This window comes from Rhinoderma darwinii, chromosome 11, assembly GCF_050947455.1.
Source record: "Rhinoderma darwinii isolate aRhiDar2 chromosome 11, aRhiDar2.hap1, whole genome shotgun sequence".
Taxonomy (NCBI): Eukaryota; Metazoa; Chordata; class Amphibia; order Anura; family Rhinodermatidae; genus Rhinoderma; species Rhinoderma darwinii.
The window spans coordinates 81,963,513-81,990,803 of NC_134697.1; the positions used below are offsets into that span (position 1 = coordinate 81,963,513).

At 44.0% G+C, this 27,291-nt stretch overlaps 1 protein-coding gene across 3 annotated transcripts in view; it reads left to right on the plus strand.

Annotated features, from left to right (window-relative positions):
- Positions 1–11,119: 11,119 nt before the first annotated feature.
- ERCC6 (ERCC excision repair 6, chromatin remodeling factor) overlaps positions 11,120–27,291 on the plus strand; it is a 46,486-nt gene continuing 30,314 nt past the window's right edge. For 2 of the 3 annotated variants that reach the window (XM_075841836.1, XM_075841837.1), the window contains exons 1-6: positions 11,120–11,224; positions 16,378–16,731; positions 18,493–18,613; positions 21,172–21,283; positions 21,395–22,094; positions 26,489–26,614. In XM_075841836.1, the coding sequence (XP_075697951.1) occupies positions 11,202–11,224; positions 16,378–16,731; positions 18,493–18,613; positions 21,172–21,283; positions 21,395–22,094; positions 26,489–26,614 (1,436 nt within the window). In that variant the 5' untranslated portion in view covers positions 11,120–11,201. Of the gene's footprint in view, positions 11,225–16,377; positions 16,732–18,492; positions 18,614–21,171; positions 21,284–21,374; positions 22,095–26,488; positions 26,615–27,291 lie in introns of those variants that run through there. The other variant, XM_075841838.1, reaches the window with a different exon arrangement.

Sequence of the window (27,291 nt, forward strand, 5' to 3'; positions counted from 1 at the left end):
ATTTGCTGGACCCCACAGGTGGACCCCGTAGACGCAGCGGAGATGAGGAAACTTTAGGGCCTTGTGCGACTTATAGGGCTAGTGAAGAAGTCAAATATAAGGCAATACTGGAGCGCAGATATTTTGTATAATACCCAATAAACCCGGCCTGTGTATAAAGGATTGGTTCCAAGCGACCACACCAATCCATGGATTCTTCATTCACCCCATTATTACATCATCCTATTATATGCCCTGATGTACTCCGCCCAGCTTACATATACCCTGATGTACTCCGCACAGTGTACATATACCCTGATGTACTCCTCACATATTACATATACCCTGATATACTCCTCACATATTACATATACCCTGATGTACTCCTCACAGATTACATATACCCTGATGTACTCCTCACATATTACATATACCCTGATGTACTCCTCACATATTACATATACCCTGATGTACTCCTCACATATTACATATACCCTGATGTACTCCTCACATATTACATATACCCTGATGTACTCCTCACATATTACATATACCCTGATGTACTCCGCCCAGCTTACATATACCCTGATGTACTCCGCCCAGCTTACATATACCCTGATGTACTCCGCCCAGCTTACATATACCCTGATGTACTCCGCACAGTTTACATATATCCTGATGTACTCCGCCCAGTATACATATACCCTGATGTACTCTGCCCAGCTTACATATACCCTGATGCACTCCGCCCAGCTAACATATACCCTGATGTACTCCGCCCAGTTTACATATACCCTGATGTACTCCTCACATATTACATATACCCTGATGTACTCCGCACATATTACATATATCCTGATGTACTCCGCCCAGCTTACATATACCCTGATGTACTCCGCCCAGTTTACATATACCCTGATGTACTCCGCCCAGCTTACATATACCCCGATGTACTCCTCACATATTACATATACCCTGATGTACTCCGCCCAGCTTACATATACCCTGATGTACTCCTCACAGCTTACATATACCCTGATGTACTCCGCACAGTTTACATATACCCTGATGTACTCCTCACAGCTTACATATACCCTGATGTACTCTGCCCAGCTTACATATACCCTGATGTACTCCGCCCAGCTTACATATACCCTGATGTACTCCGCACAGTTTACATATACCCTGATGTACTCCGCCCAGCTTACATATACCCTGATGTACTCCTCACATATTACATATACCCTGATGTACTCCTCACATATTACATATACCCTGATGTACTCCGCACATATTACATATATCCTGATGTACTCCGCCCAGCTTACATATACCCTGATGTACTCCGCCCAGTTTACATATACCCTGATGTACTCCGCCCAGCTTACATATACCCTGATGTACTCCTCACATATTACATATACCCTGATGTACTCCGCCCAGCTTACATATACCCTGATGTACTCCTCACAGCTTACATATACCCTGATGTACTCCGCACAGTTTACATATACCCTGATGTACTCCTCACAGCTTACATATACCCTGATGTACTCTGCCCAGCTTACATATACCCTGATGTACTCCGCCCAGCTTACATATACCCTGATGTACTCCGCACAGTTTACATATATCCTGATGTACTCCGCCCAGTATACATATACCCTGATGTACTCTGCCCAGCTTACATATACCCTGATGCACTCCGCCCAGCTAACATATACCCTGATGTACTCCGCCCAGTTTACATATACCCTGATGTACTCCGCCCAGCTTACATATACCCTGATGTACTCCTGACATATTACATATACCCTGATGTACTCCTCACATATTACATATACCCTGATGTACTCCGCACATATTACATATATCCTGATGTACTCCGCCCAGCTTACATATACCGATGTACTCCGCCCAGTTTACATATACCCTGATGTACTCCGCCCAGCTTACATATACCCTGATGTACTCCTGACATATTACATATACCCTGATGTGCTCCGCCCAGCTTACATATACCCTGATGTACTCCTCACATATTACATATACCCTGATGTACTCCTCACATATTACATATACCCTGATGTACTCCTCACATATTACATATACCCTGATGTACTCCTCACATATTACATATACCCTGATGTACTCCTCACATATTACATATACCCTGATGTACTCCTCACAGCTTACATATACCCTGATGTACTCCTCACATATTACATATACCCTGATGTACTCTGCCCAGCTTACATATACCCTGATGCACTCCGCCCAGCTTACATATGCCCTGATGTACTCCGCCCAGCTTACATATACCCTGATGTACTCCTCACATATTACATATACCCTGATGTACTCCACACATATTACATATACCCTGATGTACTCCGCCCAGCTCACATATGCCCCCACATTATAAGCTGAAATACCACTAATACACCAAGCAAAATCTGCGCTTCAAAAGCCAAATGGTGGTCCAACTGAGCCTGGCAGTGTACCCAAACGGCAATTTATGACCACATACGGGGTATTCTTGAGAACCCGCTTAACAATTTATGGCATGTGCTTTTCCTCATTTATTTGTTGAAAAAATTAAAAATTTTGAGGTAAAAATACATGGCATTGGAAAATAATGTCATTTTTCATTTTCACTGCCCAATTCTAATGAAATCTATGAAACACCTGTGAGGTCAAAATGCTCACTACACCCCAAGATGAATTCCTCAAGGAGTTTAGTTTCCAAAATGGGGTATTTTTTGGGGTGTTTCCTTTGTTTCGGCACCACAAGACCTCTTCTAACCTGACATGGTGCCTGAAATATAATCTAAGAAAAGGAAGGCCCTAAAAGGCTCTAGTTGCTCCTTTGCTTCTGAGGCCGGTATTTCAGTCCAGTAGCGCACTAGGGCCACATGTGGGATATTTCTAAAAACTTCAGAATCAGGGCAATAAATATTCAGTTGTGCTTCTCCGGTAAAAACCTTCAGTATTACAGGAAAAATGGATTAAAATGGAATTTCTGCCAAAAAAATGAAATTTGTAGATTTCCCCGCTACATTGCTTTAATTCCTGTGAAACGCCTAAAGGGTTAAAAAACTTTCTGAATGCTGTTTTGAATACTTTGAGGGGTGAAATTTTTAAAATGGGGTGATTTGTGGGGGTTTCTAATATATAAGGCCCTCAAAGCCACTTAACAACTGAACTGTTCCCTAAAAAAATGGGCTTTTGAAATTTTCTTGAAAATGTGAGAAATTGCTGCTAAAGTTCTAAGCCTTGTAACGTCCTAGAAAAATAAAAGGATGTTCAAAAAACGATGCAAACATAAAGTAGACATATGGGGGATGTTAGCTAGTAACTATTTTGTTTGGTATAACGATCTGTCTTACAAGCAGATACATTTGAATTTAGAAAATGCTAATTTTTTGCACATTTTCTCAAAATTTTGGTGTTTTTCACACAAAAATATTGAATATATCGACCAAATTTTTTCATTAACTTAAAGTACAATATGTCACGAGAAAACAATCTCAGAATCGCTTGGATAGGTAAAAGCATTCCCGAGTTATTACCACATAAAGTAACACACGTCAGATTTAAAAAATGAGGCTCTGTCATTTGGTCCAAAAGTGGCTCAGTCCTGAAGGGGTTAATGTAAACGTCATGAAAAGGTCATGAACGTTCATGGCGTATATGTTAAACGGATGCTATTATAATCTATGGGAAACATATGCCACTATCAGGCATCTGCCACAGCTTACGTTTAACGTACATGCCAAAAGATTTTTCCAACGTATGTATTGAACGTAGGACAAAAACATAATGTAAATGGTGTACATGCTGTTAAAAAAAAACCTATCCAGTGAAGAGTTATGACATTTATATAATATATACTTATATAGTATGGTGCCACCTGGTGTTCAAAGTATATAGCAATGTGTACGTACACTTAAAGAGGCTCTGTCACCAGATTTTGCAACCCCTATCTGCTATTGCAGCAGATAGGCGCTGCAATGTAGATAAGAGTAACGTTTTTATTTTTAAAAAACGAGCATTTTTGGCCAAGTTATGACCATTTTTGTAATTATGCAAATGAGGCTTGCAAAAGTCCAAGTGGGTGTGTTTAAAAGTAAAAGTCCAAGTGGGTGTGTATTAGGTGCGTACATCGGGGCGTTTTTAATACTTTTACTAGCTGTGCGCTGTGAAGAGAAGTAACATCCTCTTCTCTTCAGAACGCCCAGCTTGTGACAGTGCAGATCTGTGACGTCACTCACAGGTCCTGCATCGTGACGGCCACATCGGCAGCAGAGGCTACAGTTGATTCTGCAGCAGCATCAGCGTTTGCAGGTAAGATCGACTTACCTGCAAACGCTGATGCTGCTGCAGAATCAACTGTAGCCTCTGGTGCCGTCACGATGCAGGACCTGTGAGTGACGTCACAGATCTGCACTGTCACAAGCTGGGCGTTCTGAAGAGAAGAGGATGTTACTTCTCATCAGAGCGCCCAGCTAGTGAAAGTATTAAAAACGCCCCGATGTACGCACATAATACACGCCCACTTGGACTTTTACTTTTAAACACACCCACTTGGACTTTTGCAAGCCTCATTTGCATAACTACAAAAATGGTCATAACTTGGCCAAAAATGCTCGTTTTTTTAAAATAAAAACGTTACTGTAATCTACATTGCAGCGCCTATCTGCTGCAATAGCAGATAGGGGTTGCAAAATCTGGTGACAGAGCCTCTTTAATGAGCTGACTGCTAGTGGACACGCATGCTCGGTCACTCTCCCCACAGCCAGTTCTCTGTTCACGGAGAAATAGCTTTCTGACCAGCTTGTCAGGGAAGGAGCTTTGCAGTATCATGGCAGTATAGCTGTAGACACTTCTCAGCTTTTTAGGATTATAAAGCTCTGTATCCTGACAGCAGATATGAATACAGCACATGCCTACTCTTTATTGTTGTATATAATTTATTTCATTGGTTTCTAAGTGATGGTTTCTACCATTACTATTGTGGATCTCATGTTACATATCTGCAGGGAGAGTAAGAAGGGACTATATGGTCAGCAGCTAAAAAGGGAGGGAGACTGATTCTGTTCAAAGCCCCTCTATCAATAGCACAGATCAGCAGGAGCACCAGGGGGGATAGAGGGAAGCAAAAAAAATAAAAAAAATACTTAAAAACAGGTATTAACAGCACGTCTGGACTTTTGGTATAGAAATTATTAATGGGATAACTTCTTTAATCAAATAAAGTTTATTAGGTATAGGTCACCTAATGTAAAACATACACATTTGGCATGGCCAAAGCAGCCGATTCAAGGAGTTTATTAATGGTAATGCCTATGATTAATGGCTAAATAAGTTAATAAGTGAATATCGCATTCTGTGCATTGCGACTGCCACTCCTGCCTCAGACCAAACAAAGTGGCACCGTGAGGTCCTCAGGTCCGAGGCTATACGTTTTACACGTGTGTTCTAGACCAGGATTTCCGATCCCATTGGACCACAACAGAAGTCCCTGCATATGGCATCAGGACAATTGGATTACACTTACCCGTAGTAGTCTTTTTTACATGTAGCTTTTATTCTAGTTCTAGTTCTCTTGAGCTTCTTCTCTATCCTCGATTGTTATCTTTTTATAATTAGGATGCTCCACATCTGCTTGTGATTTTTCAGCACCCAAGGGGCGCTTCTTTTACTGGCAAGGATTTTCCGCTTTTCGTAGCCCAGGCAGTGCCTGTTCTGATCCCCTCTAAATCTCAGAGTAAGACCGAGGCTCCTAGCTTTTAATTACCGATTTGTGGCTAGGGCACCATCTTTCATGAGCTTTTATGTCGATTCCTAGTACAGGATACATTAGTGGGCTGCCAACATCCAACTTGCAGCTGCACTAATTCTTGTATGTCGTATGTCCAAGTGTAATACCGACACTTAATACACAGATATTACAAAGCAACATTCAAGTGTCATCCAATATGCACAAGTATGAAGTCTACAAATCTCCGGCTGTTCAATGTATAATGTCGTAACGGGCCTATGAATTGTAAGTGCTCGCTGTGCCTGTCCTATTGAAGTATGTACCTCTTATCCTGCCAAAATAGTAAGATGCCCTTAGCTGAAGTTTGGATGAGGCTTGCAACTTGTAACATACAATTAGACACTAGCTGGGATGTTACTGCCAACTATACCTTGGCGGTGCAGCTGCTGGGGTGGCATATTTGTGCCACTAAATTGGCGTATTTACGGCAATGAGGATGGGTAGGGTAGAGGGACGCATTTTCTTGAGATGCGGGTCGAGTCTAAAACCTGGTTTGCTGGATTGGGTGAAAGATGGGTGGGCTGTCGCTGTATCCAGGCGGTCCATGCTTTATTAGGTGTCAGCTGGGAGAGCTCAATGAATAAGCTGTACGCTCTCCCCACAGGGTTCCCAGCCAGGGGGAAGACAGATATTGCCAGCCTGTGGGAGTCAGGAAGTTCTGGTAACAAACAAACGTGTGTTTTGAGGTGCGGGGCATTGGGCTTAGAGCCTTTTATGGGTCTTTTTCTGCTTGAGAAGATAATAAAGCTGGCGGACGCTAGTTGTACTAAATACTCTGTGTGGGAGTGAACTTCCTTTGTATGCGAACCATCTTACCAAGAAGATGGCGATCCTGTGAGTTGACTTGCCCCAAAGTTATCAGCTTATCTGTCACTGCGTGGGACGTGAACCCACTGGGCCGTAACGCGTAGCGGGATAGCAGCTGGCCAGGTACAATACAATGTATGTAGTCCAGAAAGGGTACCTGAGGCAATGTAGACAGTAGCGGTGGATTCAGGCTAAGATGAGGCTCTGAAAGTAGACAGACACCTGGCGGGGTGTGACACAATAGATGCAGCAGAAGACACAACGCGACTTCCACTCTTGAATGCACAGAGACACGGTAGCACGGGATACAGGGTACAGGCAGAAGGAACGGGTAACACTGGGAACTGGAAAACACTAGGAGACCATTTGCAATGACAAACTTTAGCTAACACAACAACGCTCAGGCAATGGTCAAGAGGGCAGAGCCCCTTTTATAGTCCAGCAGCATTCTGCGCTAATTGCAGATTTTCTGCAACTGTGTGCGCGCTGGCCCTTTAAGGCCGTGCGCGCGCCCTGCGGGAGACAGTGTCCGGACCAGAAAGTGAGTGCCGGAGTCTCTCAGGAGGGAGATGCCTCCGAGAACTCACACGTCCATGGCCGTCAGAGGGTAAGTCAGGACGAGGGTCCGCGGCCGTTACATTATCAATGTGCACAGATACTAGTCAGGTGACCAGCTGCTGTCTCCCTCCATATTTTCTTCAGATTGGTGATTCTAGCCAGCAGGGTCCTCTCCTTATTGCTAGCAGATGCTCCTTTGTTTTATATTGTCCTTTTTTATGTCATTGCATCCTTGGATTGTAAAGCTGGCCACACACGGTCGGATGTCCCACGACATATTGTAAATCTCTTCTAGACTTCTGATTGTCAGAAACATCCACTATATGGCCGGATTATCAGACTCTGCGATGGATGGTCCAATTGCTTATATTCCCTGTATTAACCTCTTAACGCCGAAGGACGGATATATCCGTCCTCTGCAGCTGCTAGTTCGCGCAGGAGGACGGATATATCCGTCCTGTGATGGCGCGGGTACTATCACTGTACCCACGCAATCAGCAGCAGGAGCACGGCTGTTATACTCAGCCTGGCTCCTGCTGCAACTGCCGGAATAGAAGCGCGCTCCGATTCCGGCAGTTTAACCCATTAAATGCCGCTGTCAATAGTGACAGCGGCATCTAATGTGTTTGACAGAGGGAGGGAGCTCCCTCTGTCACCCGATCGGCGCCCCTGCAAACAAATCGCGGGTCGCCGTCGGGTTTCCATGACAGCCGGGGGTCTAACAAAGACCCCCAGGTCTGTCTTCCGCAACTGCCTGTTAGGCGATGCCAGAGGCATGACCTAACAGATTGCCTGTCAGTTTTACACTGACAGGCAATAATGCTTTGGTATACGAAGTATACCAAAGCATTATATATGCGATCAGCACATCGCATAGTGAAGTCCCCTGGTGGGACTAAAAAAAAAATATGTCAATCAGTTAAATAAAGTTTGTGGAAAAAAAAAAAAATAAATTACTGTGAAAATCAAATAAAACTACTTTTTTTGCCCAAAAAGTGGTTTTATTTAGTAAAAGTGTCAAAACAAATAACACATACACATATATGGTATCCCCGCGATCGTAACAACTTGACCAATAAAATGAACACATTATTTAAACTGCCGGATGAACGGCGTCCAAAAAAAACGCAAAAAACAACGCCAAAATTCGTTCTTTTCTCCCATTCCCCCCATAAAAAAATAAATAAAAATTAATCTATAAGTCCTATGTACCCCAAAATAGTACTAATGAAAACTACACATTGTCCCGCAAAAATCAAGCCCACATACGGCCACATTGACGGAAAAATAAAAACGTTACGGCTCTTGGAATGCGGCGATGCAAAAACAAGTAATTTTTTTCTAAAAGGGTTTTTATTGTGCAAACGTAGGAAAACATAAAACCTTTACATATTTGGTATCCCCGTAATCGTGCCGACCCATAGAATAAAGTGAACATGTTATTTACGCTGCATAGTAAACGGCGTCAATTTATAACGTGAAAATCAATGTTGGAATAGCTGTTTATTTTCAATACTCTCCTAAAATAAAGTTAATAAAAGTTAATCAATATATTATAACCATCTAAAAATGGTACAATTACAAAATACAACTCGTCCCGCAAAAAACAAGCCCTTATACGGCTATGTCGACGGAATAAAAAAAAAATTATGACTCTTGGAATGCGACCGTGAAAAATAATCCTTGGTCATTAACGTGCAAAATGGCCCGGTCCTTAAGGGGTTAAATGGGATTAGGAATTATCGAGCGGGATGCCGGATCATGCAGAGATGTAATTTCTATTCCACCTGCAATGACCCCCCCCCCCCCCCCCCCTCATTTCACAAATATATAATCTCGCAATGTTCTTTCTGTAGCCTTGATAAGTAAGCAGTTAGCGGTCTGGCTGAACACCCAGACATGAAGATATTCATTCCTTATTACTTGTCTCTATTTAAATAAACTCCTACAATCCTTCATTGTAGAGAATTTGCAGGTGTTAAGTCTGACGCAAGCATCTAATGAAAAATTATAATATTACATTTGAAATGTATTGTATGTCTGTGATTGGCTCAATATGAAATATTCTCATTGTATGCTATTGGCTGAATCAGAGTTATTGTTACAATGTAAATGATTGGTTAACCTCAAGCCTATTCCTCTTTTATGAAAGATATTATTGTAATTGTTTTTGGCAATAAACCTCAGAGGAGTATTTTTGAGCCTACAAGCAGTGTCTGTGTCTCTTACTTCTCTCCGATATATATCGATATGATCTGGATAAATTCCCGGAGGGAGTGTCTGTTGGAACACTCGTCTAAAATTTCAGTCTAATATATTTTGAGCCATGACTTCCCCAACAACTCTGTAATGTACTGTGGAATATGTTGGCCCTAAATAAATCCTATGTGGGTCACTGAGGCAGTGGAACCTCCATGCTGCAACCAGTTTGGCAAAAACAGGGCACATAGTCTAAGGAACCCTCCTGTTCTTCACCCTTCAACTGCCTCACGGAGATCAGAGCTTTCTAGGTTTAATCCCGCAGTTTGTCGCCCCCGGAGTATTTGATTGGACATCCGTAACCAAAGTAGTGTAGAGTGGATGAGATCAGGATAGCCAAGAAATAGAACCGGGGAGGAAGTCCGAGTTGGGCATAACTACTACGGATGAGCGAGCCATAGTCAGGAAACGGAGCTGGCGTCAATACACAGCCGGGCAGCAAGCAAAGCTCCGAAAGAGCAAGACAGGAGCGTCGTGTGATCGTGGAGCAAGTTCATCCCCAGGGTTAGGCCCCATGCACACCACCGTAAATTCTGTCCGCAATTACGGACCAATTCACTTCTATTGACCACGGACTCCTTCCCGTATATTTGAACGAAGGTGTCCAAGCCGTAGAAAGCCTCCGCAAAAGACAGGACATGTCCTATCTTTTGCTTATTACGAACCGTGCTCCCATACTTTGTATGTATGTACTGTCCATGGCCACCCGTGCCCGTAATCGCGGACCGTGATTATGGGCACGGCCGTGTGCATGGGGCTTCAGGATGTCAAATCCACAGAATAGAACATGAACGAACTAACCGGAGGCTCAGGCATGGTCTGGAGGATGACGTCTCCCTAAATCTGCCACCGAACGGTGATGTCATCTGCCTGCGCCGGTTACCATGGCGATGTCACAGGTTGTCATCACCATGCTGCCACAGCTTTTATAGTTCATTGTCACATGGCCGGTCATTGTGGATCTTCGGGCCGTGCTACAGACGCCTGCTATAGGGCTTTACAGTCCACTTTTCAAAACGACTACCTGGATTTTTTTTTTTACCTGCTATTTTCCGCAGGGGACGTTCTGACCGAAAAATTGCACCACAATTTGGTGCGGTTTATCGGCCAGAATTCCCTACGGCGTCCACGGCAGATACGCTGTGTATTCTTACACAACGTATACGCACTGTGTGAACTTACCCTAAGAATACAACTTAGCAGGATGCTATACCTATTCATGACGGGGCATATTATTTGGGGTGGGGCACTAGCAAAATCCATACCTATAGGAGAAACCCCTTTATTATACAGTACTGTTGGTTGCCACTGTTTGTTTCTGAGTGGGCACAGTACCAGGTACTCTGCAGCTGCCCTATGGCACTCTAGTCACCGATCCGCAACGTTTGGACACCATCTGGGCAAATATGGCACAGCTGCAACACTTTTATTGCCTAGTTTTCACGTTGCGGTCAAAATGCGTTTTGTTTTTTTGCCGCGACTCGCGCATTGTGTGAACCCAGCCTAGCACTGGAAAATATGTGTTCCCCGTTAGACCTGCTAGCGATGCCTTTGTTGATATTCAGCTTCACATTACACACGTAGCCGGTTTCACTCTGCGCTGTGCACGGACAAGACGCGCCACTCGTAATCACCAGCACTGAGCGGCATCCCCCAACTCAGAACCGCCGCTCACGAGGAAACTGCGCATGCGCGTGACGTCACGGCCGGAAGTTGCGTAAGCTGCTGGACAGAGACACGGAAGCAGAGCGGCGCCGGGCCGTGCGCTGGAGAAATGTCCGCCCCTGCAGCGACTAGGTGACCGGGCAGCGAGTGAATGTTTTCTCCATGTGGGAGCGGTACTGCGGGTTGTGGCTGGCACGTTGTAGTGTAGCAAAAGAGCCGGATAAGCTCACAGCCATTGTATGTAGGCCGGTCAATTAAACGTCATTGTTCGGGTCACGTGGGTGGTACAAAAAAAAATCTAAATAAAAGAAGGGTCAGTTCACACGTTGCGTAAATACTGCGGATATTCCGCAACTGGTATCACGACCCGCAATTACGGAGACTTTACGGTCGTGCGCATGGGGCCTCAGTACAACTTTTTTTTTTGCAGAGTTGCATTTTTTGCGGCGGAATCGTTGCGAAACCCCCCTCGCTGCAAAAAAAACCGCAACTTCTGCTATTTGTTGCGGGTTTTACCGCCCCATTGAATTCAATGGGGAAATAAAACCCGCAACAAAGAGCCGTGTGTTGCGACTTCTGTGGCAGAAACGCTTCGATTCTGCCACAAAAATCTCAAATTAAATATTTTTTTTTTTTTAAAAGTTGGAATGAATAAAAACCGTCATGGTCCCCCTTTTCGGAGCGTAGTCCTGCCTCCTGGGGTGACGTTTCATCCCATGTGACTACTGCAGCAGCCACATGTGCTATAGGATTTCCGCAGCGGACGTGCCGACTGAAAAGCTGCACCCGAATTTGGAGCTGTTTTTTGGGTGGAAATCCCTGCCAGTGCCAGGACGGAGAGGCTGTGTACTTCTACGCAGCGTATCTGCCCTGTGTGAACATAGCCAAGGGCTCAGTTCACACAACGTTTGGCACTGATTTTGACACGGAGATTGCGTCAAAATCAGCGTAAAAAAAAAGTTTGTTTTTTTCCCGGACGGCTTTTCGTCGCTCGTGGAAAAAAAAGCAGCATGTCAATTGTATTTGAGTGATCGCTGCTTTTCTCTTGCGGGTTTTTCCCATTGAATTCAATGGGAAGGTAAAACCCGCAACTAATAGAAGTTGCGACTTTCCCCGCCACAAAAATCGTAAACTGAGAAAAAAAACAAAGGCTGATCATAGACCGCAGCAGTCATGTGGGATGAAGCGTTTTTCCAAGAGGGATGCGTCACCATGGTTACGGGGAAGTATGAAACTTTTTTTTTTTAACCTGCTATTTTCCGCAGCTGACTTTCCGGCCGAAAAATTACACCGCGATTTGGGGTGTTTTTTTTTTCGTCCGGAATTCCCTGCGGCGAGCAGGGTGGATACGCTGTGTACTTTCCACCCTATGTCAGGCTATTTTAATAGACACGCGATTGTTAGTTAATTCTACTGAAATCAATAGGATCCGTCAACAGAAATCTCCTGTTTATGGTTAGAACTTGACTCGATGATCTTGTCACGGTGACCACTTGTCGCTGTACCATCAGCAGTGCCCTGGTGGGTGTCACCTGCTTTCTGCTGCTGGGCATCAATCCAAACATACAAATGTTCTGTTCACACCACACCTGGCTTTTGCATTGATTTGAGTTATTTGGGTTCATCGTTTACCGTGTGTTTTACATACCATGTTACCTTTATTGTACGGGTCGTTACAATTTCAGCGATACCACGTGTATTTTTCTTTTAAACGCTTTTTTTTTCAACTGTACACTTTTTTTTCTATAAATGTAAATTTTTTTTAAAGGGTAACGAAACTTTCGAAAACTTTGTGACATGTCAGAAGTTTTGATCGCTGCGGGTCTGAGCACTGGGACCCCCACCGATCGCTAAAACGAAACGGCAGAAGCGCTTGGGCGAGCGCTGAGCCGCTTGGTTTCTGATTGTATTTTCTCAGAAAGTCGAGCAACTGGAGTACGGGCTGAAAGTCTACGAATGTGACGGAACAGTGTTAGCAATGAAGGGGAAGCGTCACTCGCCGGACTGCCGCAACTTCTTTAACCCCTTAGTGACCAACAATACGCCTTTTTACGTTGGTCACTAAGGGGCCTTAGGCTAGCCTGATGCCTTTTCACGTGAGCCTAGTCTAAGTCCTGCACGGGTCTCCCGTTCAGGCAGGAGCCGGGGCTCTGCTGTCTGATGACAGCTGAGCTCCTGCTCCAACGCCCGCGATCGAAGTTTACTTCGATCACGGCCGTTTAACCCATTAAATACTGCCGTCAATAGCGACCGCGGAATTTAACTTGTTTACAGAGGGAGTGCGCTCCCTCTGTCACCCATCGGCGGCCCGCAAATGCAATCGCGGGTCTCCGATGGGGTGTCATGGCAGCCGGGGGCTTGATAAAAGCCCCCAGGTCTGCCCTGGACATATGCCTGTTAGGACGCGCCGGAGGCACGTCCTAACAGATTGCCTGTCAGATTTACACTGACAGGCAATAATGCTCTGGTATACGAAGTATATCAAAGCATTATAGCAGCAATCTGAAGATCGTACAGTAAAGTCCCCTAGTGGGACTAATGAAATAAATAATAAATGTGAATTAAAGATTATGAATAAAAATTACAGTAAAAAAATAAATATTTTTTTTTTCCATAAAATGTTTTTTTTTAGTAAAAGTGTAAAAAATAAATAAAAGTACACATATATGGTATTACCGCGACCGTAATGACTCCATTAATAAAGTTAATATGTAATTTAAACCGCAAGGTGAAAACCGTAAAAAAAAACAATGGCGAAATTGCAATTTTTTTCTATTGCCCCCCAAAAAAGTCATAATAAAAATGAATCAATAAGTCCCATGCACCCCAAAACAGTACCATTCAAAACTACGTCTTGTCACGCAGAAAAAAAGTCCAAAAAATCACTACATTGATGGAAAAATAAAAAAATGACGGCTCTTGGAAAGCGACGAGGCAAAAACAAATAATTTTAGTTCAAAAGTGTTTTTATTGTGCAAAAGTCGTAAAACATAAAAAACCTCTACATATGTGGTATCGCCGTAATCGTACCGACCCATAGAATAAGGGTAACGTTATTTACGTCACACGGTGAACGGCGTCAGTTTAAAAACGCATAGAACAATGGCGGAATTTCAGGTTTTTTTTATAATCCCCCCCAAAAAAAGTTAATAAAAGTTAATAAAAAAATGATATGTACCCAAAAATGGTGCTATTAAAAAGTACAACTAATCCCGCAAAAAACAAGTCCTCATACAGCTATGTAGACGAAAAAATAAAAACGTTATAGCTCTTTGAATGCGACTATAGAAAAACGAATAAAATAGCTTGGTCATTAGGGCCTAAAATGGGCTGGTCACTAAGGGGTTAAATAGCTCATCGGCGTCGGTTGCTGAGAGTTGGACGTCCACCAATCTGATATTGATGGCCTATCCTGAGAACAGACCATCCATTGCACAATACCGGATAACCCATTTCAATCAAGTTTTTATGTTAAACGTTGTTTAAGAATTTTTGGACGTTTTAATCCTGGGAGACCTGTGATTGGCTGCAGCGGCGGTCATGTGGGATGAGGAGTCATCCGAGGAGGCCGGCCCTCTGACGTCATCCAGTCCGGCCTCTTTGGATGACTTTTCATCCTATGTGACCACCGCTACAGCCTGTGATTGGCTGCAGCGGTCACATGGGATGAAACATCCCAAGAGGATGAAAGACAGACTCCAGGGTAAGTATAAGATTTTTATTTTTTTTCTGTGTTGCGTTTTTTGTATTGACTTTTTTACATTGCTTTTGTGAGAAATGGGGAAAGGTTTTTTTTTTTTTTTTTTACTTCTTAATATTTTTTTTTGTATATGTATATATATAAAATTTATATTTAAAGAGGCTCTGTCACCAGATTTTGCAACCCCTATCTGCTATTGCAGCAGATAGGCGCTGCAATGTAGATTACAGTAACGTTTTTATTTTTTAAAAACTAGCATTTTTGGCCAAGTTATGACCATTTTTGTAGTTATGCAAATGAGGCTTGCAAAAGTACAACTGGGCGTGTTTAAAAGTAAAGTGGGCGTGTATTATGTGCGTACATCGGGGCGTTTTTAATACTTTTAGTAGCTGGGCTTTCTGATGAGAAGTATCATCCACTTCTCTTCAGAACGCCCAGCTTCTGGCAGTGCAGACACAGCGTGTTCTCGAGAGATCACGCTGTGACGTCACTTCCCCAGGTCCTGCATCGTGTCAGACGAGCGAGGACACATCGGCACCAGAGGCTACAGATGATTCTGCAGCAGCATCAGCGTTTGCAGGTAAATCGATGTAGCTACTTACCTGCAAATGCTGATGCTGCTGCAGAATCAACTGTAGCCTCTGGTGCCGATGTGGCCGACACGATGCAGGACCTGTGAGTGACGTCACAGATCTGCACTGCCAGAAGCTGGGCGTTCTGAAGAGAAGTGGATGATACTTCTCGTCAGAGCGCCCAACTAGTAAAAGTAGTAAACACGCCCCGATGTACGCACATAATACACGCCCACTTGTACTTTTACTTTTAAACACGCCCACTTGGACTTTTGCAAGCCTCATTTGCATAACTACAAAAATGGTCATAACTTGGCCAAAAATGCTCGTTTTTTAAAAATAAAAACGTTACTGTAATCTACATTGCAGCGCCGATCTGCTGCAATAGCAGATAGGGGCTGCAAAATCTGGTGACAGAGCCTCTTTAACTGTATTATACATTGTAATTAGTCCCCCTAGGGGATCGACACCCCACGATTACGACAAGAGGGGCGAAGGTCTGTCGGTGGCTGCTGCCCCTTCTTTCTAACGACTTATTGACTTGGGCATGTAAGGGGTTAAACAATTCGGATCATAGTAACCTACCATCCCGCTTGTTGCAGTAATTTGTCGGCCAACGCTCGCAACTTATGAAGCCGGCTCAGCCCGCTCCATTCTTTCCCGCCCGGCATCCGCCGTATATACACGGCGAATGTTGGAAAGGGGTTAAAGAGTAAATTCCCCTTTTATCAAACGTTTGACGTCCTTAACCCCTTCAGTGCTTTAGACCATCAGGGGTGTTAGCGTTGATCCCTACACTACCCTAGACCACCGGGGTTGCCACTATTAACCCCTTAACTACTCTTGACCACCAGCCCAAGACAACCAGGGACAAAAAGTCAGCAAATTGGAATGTGTAAGGTTTTGTTTCTGCCTCTCTGAATTCTCGCTCTGCTTCTGATGTTATTGCTGATACATTGTCATTGTACCAGGAATCTACAGTCATGCATTTGCTTTTCTTTCTGTCTGGACAGAATGCCGGAGGAAACTCCCCCCATGGTGCAACGACCAGAGGCGTCAGACTTGGCAGAGCCACAAGTCGGCCATGGACCCTCAACCAGTTCATGCCATTCTAATTTTCCACATGTTCCTGAAATGGCATCGAGACCATTACAGTCCATCCTACAGATTGATCGCCATCAGATCCAGGCTGTGGAAACAGAAGAGCAAGCCCTTGAACTGCAGGGTCTGGGCCTGGCGGTGTACGACCAAGAAGTGTTAGAGCGCGGAGTCTTGCAGCAAGTTGACAATGCCATAAACGAGGCCAGTCGAGCTGCACGAGTCGCCGAAGCCGAGAAGGAACAGCAAGAGCTTAAGGATGAGTTACGGTAAGTGGGGATTTGAACTTTTGGTCCTTCATATTTGATTGCAAGAACAGTGACGCATGCAGTGGTGTTATTACCCTCCCGGACCCCATCATATGTGAATGGCATCGGTCGGGTGCTGTTACTATCTGTTATGAACGGGAATCATGACGCAGATGTGAATAGTCTTATTTCGACAAGTGACTACAAAGATTTTAACTAAAAAACGTTATTGGCAAATTTCCTTAGTTAAAGAGTCTCTGTCACCACATTATAAGTGTCCTGTCTCCTATATAAGGAGATCGGCGCTGTAATGTAGGTGACAGTAATGCTTTTTATTTAATAAAACGATCTATTTTCACCACTTTATTAGCAATTTTAGATTTATGCTAATGAGTTGCTTAATGCCCAAGTGGGCGTGTTTTTACTTTAGACCAAGTGGGCGTCGTACAGAGGAGTGTATGACGCTGACCAATCAGTGACCAATCAGCGTCATGCACTCCTCTCCATTCATTTACTCGGCTCATAGGGATCCTGCTAGATCCTTATGTGCTGTCTTATACTAACACATTAACAATACTGAAGTGTTTAAACAGTGAATAGACATTCCACGGGATGTCTATTCACAATCTCTGCACTTCGTTACTGTTTCTGTGGTAGTTACAGCAGAGGAAGCGTGATCTCGTTGTAACCTGTCATCTACAGCGTAATCTCGCGAGATTACGCTTCCTCTGCTGTAACTACCACAGAAACCGTAACGAAGTGCAGGGATTGTGAATAGACATCCCGTGGAAGGTCTATTCACTCTCTAAACACTTCAGTATTGTTAATGTGTTCGTATAAGACAGCACATAAGGATCTAGCGGGATCCCTATGTGCTGAGTAAATGGGGAGGAGTGCATGATGCTGATTGGTCACTGATTGGTCAGCGTCATACACTCCCCTGTACAACGCCCACTTGGTCTAAAGTAAAACACGCCCACTTGGGCATTAAGCAACTCATTAGCATTAATCTAAAATCGGTAATAAAGTGGTGAAAATAGATTGTTTTTTTAAATAAAAAGCACTGCTGTCACCTACATTATAGCGCCCATCTCCTTATGTAGGAGACAGGCCACTAATAATGTGCTGACAGAGCCTCTTTAAGCGGATATAAGAGTAGGGGATCGATCACTGTAACGGCTTGTGCGCATGTCCGTATTACAGCTCCGTGCAACCGCTATATATTTAGGGCCAATGACTGAAATGAACCCGTCCTGAGAGAAGGGGCTTTGGGAAAGGCTTTCCTGATTTCCCAGGATGGGAATCCGATCCTGTCCTTGGCACGAAATATACAGCTCGTGCGCAGAACTGTGATACGGACACGCGCAAGAGCCGTTACTAGGCAGACGTGGGTTTCAGAAGTCGGGGAACTTTTTTTTTTTTATTAGATCTGTGGAAGCCGAGTGGTGGCCTGTGATTGGTTGTCACCCATCTGTTATATGTAAATAACAAGCCGCTGAATACAACCGGTAAGACGGAGCCTGTGCATTGTTCTATTGTAGTGAGCACAGAGTCATAAAAAAATATATATAATAAAAAAAAGACGTACGAGCGTGACATTTTTCGGTTATCTGTAAAAGCGCTTCCTCAGACGTGTAAGATTTGCCGCTATATGTACTGCTAAGTTTAGATGGATTAAAATTCATCAAATATCATCGTTTATGGTGAAGTTTTAAAAATGAAGGCCGCAACCAGGCCAAATTTGCTATTGCGTTTTTATTTTTTCATTTTTTTTCTTCACAGCTCCTGTCTCACATCATTAAGGCAAATCAACAAAATCCTTGATCAACTTTTACCGCAAGCTGCAACCTGCAAAGAGATCAGCAGGAAACTGGACTCCGTGAAGCGGCAGAAACATAATAAAGTTAGTGAAGTTTTGTGTGGATTTTTTATTTTATTGTGATCATCCTTCTGTGTAAACATAAAGTACAACATTGTCTTAATATAAAACTAGTTTCTTCAAAAATATTTTATAAAGATGACCCCTCTGTGGCCAAATATACATATCAGACCTGACTGCAAACCTAGATGACCACTGCCCACCCGCTCTATATAATGTGATGGAGTTCAGTTCCTCCCGCTTTCGGGGGCGCGGTATCTTGAAGGCGGTCAGTAGGGGGACGTCGGATCCCTTGAGCTATAGCCAATAGCTCCAGAGCAGTGAATGATGGGGGCGGAGTTTTGACATCCACTGCGGCCGCCTCTGAAGCATGCAGCAGCATCGGTTGTTTTTCCTGGCAGCGGGATACGTTTTCACAGGTTTTGTTTGCAGTCACCAGGGAGATGCATAAGTCTGTATAGGAGCTAGGGCTGGGCCATTATAACCTAAATCAAAATCACGATTAATTGAACATATAACATCGATTACGATTATTGAACAATTCTTTAGGCCACACCCCTTTTGCATGCTACACTATTGAATTAATATTTATCCCCTGAGCCTGCTGTATCTAATATACCCCCTGACACTGCCCCACACAGTATAATGCCCCCATAGCTGCACCCCACACCGTATATTGCCCCATAGGTCTCCCCACACAGTATAATGCCCCCATGGCTGCCCACACACAGCCCCAATAGTGCCTAATAAATATATTATACATACCTAACCCTGTTCCAATGATGAGTGGAGGAGATGCCTGTTGCTCCTCTGGTCTGTGCAGCTCGGCGCAGACAGACGCGATGATGTCACTGCCCCGCGTCCAGCGATACGTAGTGAATAGTAGAGCAGGGTCATTACGGTTCCCTCTTCTACCATTGGATTCAACTGTATCTGTGTCCTGAAGATCCAGATACAGTTTAAAACAGGAGAAAATAATTGATGAAACTGAAATTCGTCGATTTAATTGCACTGAATTTCAATTATTTTTCGATTAATTGCTCAGCCCTAGTAGGCAAAATAAAGATAGGACATTTTTAATCTAGATTATTTTCAATGTTGCTTCATTTAGAAAAATGGTTTTGATGGTGTACGGAGCCTTTAATGAGGTTCTCCCTGAACTAAAAATATTCGTGCCGCTATATGTAATAATACCCTATGTGCCCACTTGCTAGCATTGTGTCTGCCTACGTTTCGGCCATGGTAAGCGTTGTTCAGAGGGCTGCTGTTAACGTTAGATACTGAGAGCCTAAATACTCATCCCTTTGGCATTGCTTCCTTCCCGCAGCTCCTTTATGCAGATGGTGGCACAATAGTGACACCCGAACATCGGTCACCACAGTCCAGCCCATAACGTCTCATCAATGTGTCTAAGAGATACAGTAAATACAAACACACTTGGAAGTACAGTGACGTTATTAAATGACTGTTCATCATCTAACGGAAGGTCATTGTTAAATGGCTTTTCGGTCTTTAAAAATTGTATACTAGCTAATATCAGTCACTAATGAACTGTCTGTAGCTGAAATGTCTCTGTTAGGCTACATTCACACGAGCGTGAGCAACCTCGGACATGAAAAACTGCACTGCTGTCTACATAGGCACTATCTACAAGGGCACTGGCACTAGGGGGGCATTCTACTGTATAAGGGCAGCTAGGGGGACATTCTACTGTATAAGGGCAGCTAGGGGGACATTCTACTGTATGGGGGCATTAAGCTGTATGGGGGAAGCTATGGGGCAATATACTGTATGGAGCAGCTATTGGGGCATCTATGTGGGGATTATACTGTATGGGGGCATTTGTTGGCTTTATACTGTATAGGTGCATCTATGGGGCAGTATACTAAATGGTGGCAGCTATTAGGGCATTATACTGTGTAGGAGGCACTATTTGAGCATGATACTGCGTGGGCTGAAGCGGGGGTGTATGGGCGGGGATCGGGTGGGATTAGAGGCATGGCTCAAAATAAGAAAATTTGCCGGGACGCACCGTTGTCCCTCTTTGTGATACTTGTACGTTGGGAGCATTGCATTCAGACACGTATAGTCCTTTTGTTTTTCATAAGCTTGGAAAACCCCTTTAATCTACGTTAAATATGGACACAATCCTGGAGAAGTCTTTTAACCATCTTCCTAAACTGCGGCATATATGTCTGGGCTAGGAGATCGTCTCTGCACGTTTATGTCTTAGTGATCGTCCAGACACAGAAAACGGCAGCCGAAGCTTCTTCTCTAACGACCTATATCAGCGAAACCTTTCACCTCCAACATTTGACCTTTTGTACACCATAGTCCACAGTGGCATACATTAGGTGTAAAGTGAGGGGGGGGGGGCTCTGTCAGTATCACAGGGATGACTAGCGGTGAGTTTGCCAGGCAACCTATATATGCACAGGCTGCCCCCGATACTTTGAAATGACCCTAGGGCCGTCTGACGCACGTGGAGTCGGCATAAATGGTGGCGTAAACTTGTGCATCTGATCATGAGAGATTTGCTCATGCCGTTGTAAAAGACTTTCTCTGTTTTTTTACCCCCTCAGGAACAGCAGCTGAAAAAAATCAAGGCTAAACAGAGACGTCTTAGGGCAGCATTAGGTGCCAACCTGGAGGACAGCGATCCTGAGCGGCAGCAGATAGACGATCTTGAAGATGGTGAGCCCTGAACATCCGTTCATGTGTCTCGTTGGTTTATCAAACTCTGTATCCGTATAATCTGCGAAGAGTGTAAATCATATCCACGTAGATGTTTCTTTGTTTTATCAGATGCTTTGCCAACTTCTTTGGGCAGTATGTTGATGCCCTCCCAAGATAATGAGTGGGAAGAGCTCATCCGCACAGGGCAGATGACTCCCTTTGGCACCAAGATACCCCCAAAAGAGGAACGTAAACCAAGAAAGCTGATGCTAAATGACACTTCGGATTTCGAGAAATATCTTGCCGATCAAGCAGAAATGGCAGCACAGAGGAAACGTCCCTCTACTCCTAAAAAGCTGAAAAAAGAGAGAATTAAGCCGGAAGCGAAGAAGGATGGCGGAGATTTGAAATCCGTGAAAAAAATGACCTCCATTCCATCTGCGGAGAAAAGGTTGAAGAAAAACATGAGAAAGTTACAGAACAAAGCCTTGCAGACTCGATGCAGGACGGGAATCCCACGGAAAAAAACAGATCCCTTGTCCGCACAAGGCAGTCAGGGAGATGATAGTGAGGGGTCGGTTTATTCACCCGATGAAAGAGAACGGAGCATGGAGGAGGAGGAGGAGGATGAAGCCGTGCATGACAGCCCCTGCTCTGACTATGAACTAAAACCTCTCCAGCGGAAAAGAGTTACAAAAAGGCCGCGCAGTCAGGGCATAGATCCGGAGTTCCTGCTAAAATCTGATGAAGATGAAGAGACTCCTCGTCCATCAAAGGGTAGACAGCGCAGAGATGATGGAGACGTCGGGCTGTACCGGCATCGCATACGGTAGGATGATTCATGGATCGGTACTGCACGCGCTGTATTACATGCATATAACAACTTGACAAATAATATCTGGTTAGCCTCAATATTGGGATGTTTTCAGACGCATCCGCTTCACCACATTTTTCCTAATGTGATAAATAGATCTCGGGCACAGTATTTTCAGTGATTGATTTGTAAAGTTTTACTACCACCATTGCCCAATAGATGGCGTAGGAAAGATGGCTAGCGCTATAACATGTAGATTGAATTGTAATCGGTACTACTGAAAATGATAGATTCACTTTAAAGATGATCTGTCACAACTTTATTAATTCCCTATCTCCTAACTAATCTAATAGGCGCTATGATGCTGGTAACTACGGTGTGATTTGTTTTAAAAAATGTTTATTATTTGCAAGGTTATGAGCATTTTTTTTTTTAAATATGCTAATTTGGCTGTACTTACCAAATGGGAGGTGACTCAATCTTTTCACTCTGGGCGGTGTAATGTTTTCTGTATGAAAAATCAGCATACAGCTTCTCCCCTTCACTCCCCAGCAACACAGAGTGATAATATAGTATACAGCTTCCATTTCAGACTGTGTTTTCAGTCGGTGATACCTCCGGTCGTTTAACCGCTAGAGCTGAAATCCTGATGAAAGATTAGAATCTCGACTTTCATATGACACCAGAACCACTGTCCTAGGTGGTCCACAGCCCGAGATATGACTTAAAGTGATCCCCCTTTCCTCCAGCCTCAGTCTCTCACACTGTGTGAAGCAGCTTCATACTGATTGGACAGTCAGAGGCTGGGAGGAGCTCCACCTCAGGAGAATCGCTGGTGGCGACACCCACTTACCTAGTATAGCCTAATTTGCATATTTAGGGGGAAAAAAAGCTCATAACTTAAATTAATAAAAGTTTTGGGACGCAATCTTCACTAGTATTAAACAACCTATAGAGGAAATGGTCAAGTACAACTCAAACATCATATGTAATAGAAAAAACATCTTTATTAATGAACAAATACATGAACGATTAAAAAATGAGTCATACAATGTAAAAAGGCGTCAACCCATGCAGGATATGTAAAATACTAGTGGGATATGAACATGTATGGAGAGACCCAATTACATGGATGCTAAGGTTAAAAGTAGTAGGCTAATATCCACATGATTTATAGAGAACAATGTGTATATAAGGTGCTAGTGCTGGTGTGCAGAGGCAATATGCTTCCTATGAGAAAGACACAATACATGTGTGTCAAAGTACAGCAAGTAAAGACAGGTCAGATAGCAATACATGCAGAGGGCTGATATGCCCAAGATATAGCCTAAATGTAATCAATAAGCAGCCAAAAGAGTCAGATAGCAAATGTAATGGTACGTACCCGGATTCATATCACCGCATGGAGGAGACGCCAGACCCGACGCGCGTTTCGGCAGATGCCTTCGTCCTGGGGTGGCGTCTTCCCAGCGGGACCCTCCCTTATATATTAGTATAATCAAATGTGATCCCAATCAGTGAGGCCAGCGAGAGATGGTTAATGGCGACAGGCCGGGGGTAGCAAGATGGCTACTGCCCCACTTCCGGATCCGAGTCATCGCAGCGGACGTGAGCCGGCAGTGTCTGACACTGCCGCCCACGTCCCGCCGCGATTGGAGCCTCGGCCGAAGGTGCGTGAGCCACTCCCCCACCCACAGCCAGCGCACACCCCTCCCCCTGGATCAATGAAGGGAACACAGAAACGGCAGCAAGTGTAGAACATAGGAAAAGACGTATGTATATCCATATAGGACAAATCGAGGCGCTAAGGACATGCATACATTTAGCAAGGTGCATCATATCAATGCTCAATATCAGCAGAAAATAGTGTTTACAGGACAAAATCTCTGTCTCATGGAGACAATAGGTAATACTATAAGTGAATCGGTGCATACAAAAATAAAGTAAATGAATGAATAAATAAATCAGACGATCCAAGAAAAATAAATAAATAAATATACAATATGTATCATAAGGGATCGATGGTAACAAAAAAACGGCATACAAAAATATACAAAGGAACAACACACATTAAAAGAACATGTGAATGAAAAGAAACCCATAATTATGAATTGTGACAATTAGCGAATAAGGATAGTACAAAGATATATGTCCATATCCGAAAAGGTAATTAAATATAAGATTGGAAGTTAGTGATGCATAAAGAATATTGCATGCATAATTACCAGAGATTATAAATACATTAATAGTAACGATAATCGCCACCAATGTATCAAAGATATGGACATATACATGCACTAACCAGGCTCTATATGGCAATATGTGTCCATGAGAACGCTCACACAGAAATTGTGTGCACGCAAATCACAGTAATAATATATGTGTGTGAATATGAATAACTATAGAAGTCCACTTTCATCTCCCAACAGGGGATGTCCGTGTAGGTGAAACACAAGGACAAGTCATACATGATAGCTGACCATTGAGCATACATAAAGATGCATATTGAACAACATGGATCCTATTTTGATCTTTTCCAGTATCCACGGCCTCTAATATCATCTGTATATGAGTCCAAACATAGCTGCGTGTCTATGTACCTTAAAGAATTGAAAGGACAAAATGGAGGGTAGTTAACAAGATTACAACAATTATGTACATAAAATAACAATTTAATTAAAAACATGTTAAAAAACCTGGACCCGCAAGGAGTCAGTGGTTCAGAGAAATGGAGCGAAATTCAGGGCTTCATTCAGGCCCAGTGGATGCATTGACCCAAGGGTCCAAATCCAGCGTGCTTCACATTGTGCTAGTCTTTGTTTAATGTCACCCCCTCTCATATTGGTAACAATGTGATCAATGCCTCTCACCTTCAATTTGGTTGGATCGCAGAAATGGTGTGTCTTGAAATGTCGTGGTATCGGTTTTAAGGTTTCCACAGCTTCCTCGTTGGCTGCTCGTCTAATGTCGGACATATGCTCCCTTACCCGCACCTTTAGTTCCCTTGAAGTGAGACCGACATATACTTTAGGGCATGGGCAAGTTGCGTAGTACACTACTGCCTTCGTAGTGCATGATATTGGATGTGTTATGGTATATGTTTTTGTACCTGTCACATTAGCGAAAGTTGTTGTTCTCTCGATATTGGGACATGCCACACAACGTCCGCAAGGGGAGCACCCCCATTTCGCGCCCTTCGTCCCGAAAGGATGTTTTCTTGTAATCGGGTCATAGTGGCTCCTCACTAGATGATCTTTCAGATTTTTTGAACGTCTAGCAGTGATACTGGGATACCTAGTTACATAGTTTGCAAGAATTTGGTCCGTAAGGCGGGATTCACACGATCGGGTCGCGTCCGAGCCCAAGTACCGGCCGGTAAAATTGGCCATTCTGCCCGGCCGGTTTGCATAAAGTTATGCATCCGTGCCGGGCCGGGCAGATCCGGACAGTGACATCAGCGGCAGCTCCTGAAGGGGAATCCCCATGTGTTCGGGGATTCCGCTTCAGGAGTTTCCCCTGATGTCACTGCCCAGATATGGACAGAGACATCAAGCGCTCTGTCCAGGAGCGGAATCCCCGAACACACGGGGATTCCGCTCCTTCAAGGAGCTAAAGTGCGGCTAGCACATAGCAGAGCAGGGAGATACCTCCCCGCTCTGCTATAGTGGCGTCGCTACAGTAGTAGCAGCAGCTGCTGCAGCTGCTAGCGGCGCCATCGAAGGTGTCGCCGGGCCAGGGCTCTTTTAAAACAAGCAGGAGAAGGGAGCCAGCGCAGCGCTCCCTCCACCTGCTGTACACCCCGGCCCTGCCACACCGTGTACAGCGATGCCATTCGTCAGAATGGCATCAACTCCTCCTCCTCACATGCACTCTGCACTGTGAGGAGGAGGAGATAGAGCGCAAGCGCCGGGAAACCCGGCCGTCACTCGGGACACATCCCGGTGATGGCCGGGTATTACCCGGCCCCATAGACTTCTATGGGAGCCGGGCGGCCGGGTACCCGGGCGAAAATAGAGCATGTCCTATTTTTTGACGGGTGGTTTTCCCGGCCGTCAAAAAATCGGTCGTGTGAATAGCCCCATTAGGGGTCTATTATTTCTAATGCAGCCGGGTGCCGGACGATTTATGAACGGCCGGCACCCGGCCGGGAAACCCTGCCGTGTGAATGAGGCCTAAGTAAAATTGGCCAATATCTCTTGAAGATCTCCCTCATTTGTGGCGACCTAGAGTGATAATTAGTTATGAACCTCACCTTTGTCTGTGTTTCTTTTTTTCTTTTTGAAAAAAGGAGGTCATCTCTATTTGTATTCTATCAGTGTGACAGCGCCTATTACATTAGCCTATTACGTTAGATAGGGCATTACTAAACTAGTGACAGATCCTCTGTTTCAACTGTATTGTTTTTTCAGGCAATACCAGAAACAGCAAGCTAAGGCGGCAGAGCAACGTGCTGCGGCAGAGGAGTCTGAGGAGAGCGATGTGGAATTTGATGAGGGTTTCTGCATACCAGGGTCTCTCTGGAAAAAGCTGTACAAGTGAGTACTACTCTATCCTTTCAAGTCTAAGGGCATTTGCACACTAGGAAAATCCACTGTGGACTTTGGAAGATAATCCACGGATGAAACTTGGATTTCTGCTGCCGAAAAGCATGCGGATCCGCAAGCAAATTCACTCCATGGTTCAGTGAAGTTAACCTGCGGCTTTTCAGCGAGTTTTTTTTTAGAAGCGTTTGAATTGGGCATATTATACCCTATGCGCATGCATTGCCGGCAGAAATACTTCTTACATAAGCCACTCACAAGAAAAACATGTTCAAGAAATGAAAATCACATAACGTAATCATGGCGATCACAGTGTGGGTTTTGTCTGGATTTCGGCACAGATTCCGGACATAAACTGTGACTGAATCCACAATGTGTGAACGTGGCCTTACTTTATCTGATTTTTTTTTTTTTATTTACTTTTTTGTCCAATTTATTAATACACAGAGCAGATCAGGTATATTTATCCTTAAAGGCGTGGTCTGAGATTTTATGACTTTGTGTTAATGCTTGTAAATTCTAAATGTAAATACATTTGTAATATACTTACGTTTTCCAAAGTGGCCCCGTTTCCAGAGCCCCATGGCAGGAACTTCATTGGTGACGTCACTCTCTGCACTGGCTCTGGCCGCTTTGTTGATCTTGAATTATTTTCCGGGTATACGACACAT